General features: G+C 73.4%; 1 protein-coding gene across 1 annotated transcript in view; it reads right to left on the bottom strand.

Moving 5' to 3' along the window:
• Nucleotides 1-424, bottom strand: part of PURG (purine rich element binding protein G) — a gene marked incomplete at its 5' end in the record, with an annotated part of 6,838 nt that extends 6,414 nt beyond the window's left edge. Inside the window, one exon of the mRNA XM_014583704.2 lies at nt 1-424. This exon is cut by the window's left edge and continues 6,414 nt beyond it. Within this exon, the coding sequence (XP_014439190.1) occupies nt 1-424 (424 nt within the window).
• Nucleotide 425: the final 1 nt, after the last annotated feature.

Raw genomic sequence — 425 nt, 5'->3', positions numbered from 1 at the left:
CCCCTCCCGCCCCCGCCGAGCCGGGCGGGGAGGGCGCGGCGGGCTTCGGTCTCCTCCGCGAGGCGGGCTCCTGGCCGTGGCCGTGCTCCTGCCGGTGGCCCTTCAGGCCCAGGTGGGCGTAGTGCTCGATGAAGTCGCCCAGGCAGTCCTTGAGCTCGGCCGCCACCGACAGGGACAGGGTCAGCTTGCTCTTGCGGATGCTGTCCTGCCGGCCGCGGCCCACCCAGACCTCGGCGATCTTGAGGAAGCGGCCGCGGGCGCTCTGCTTCACGTCCAGGTAGAAGCGCTTCTTCTGGATGTCCACGCGCTTGGAGGCCAGCTCCTGGATCTCGGCCGCGCCCCCGGCCGGGCTGGCGGCCGCGTAGTGCGGGTAGTGCGCATGCTGGGCCTGGGGGTACAGCCTGCTCTTGCTCGGGCCGGCGCCC

The sequence above is a fragment of the Tupaia chinensis genome, unplaced genomic scaffold, assembly GCF_000334495.1.
Source record: "Tupaia chinensis unplaced genomic scaffold, TupChi_1.0 Scaffold144602_1, whole genome shotgun sequence".
NCBI lineage: Eukaryota > Metazoa > Chordata > Mammalia > Scandentia > Tupaiidae > Tupaia > Tupaia belangeri.
This window is presented reverse-complemented; position numbering and strand designations above follow the sequence as displayed.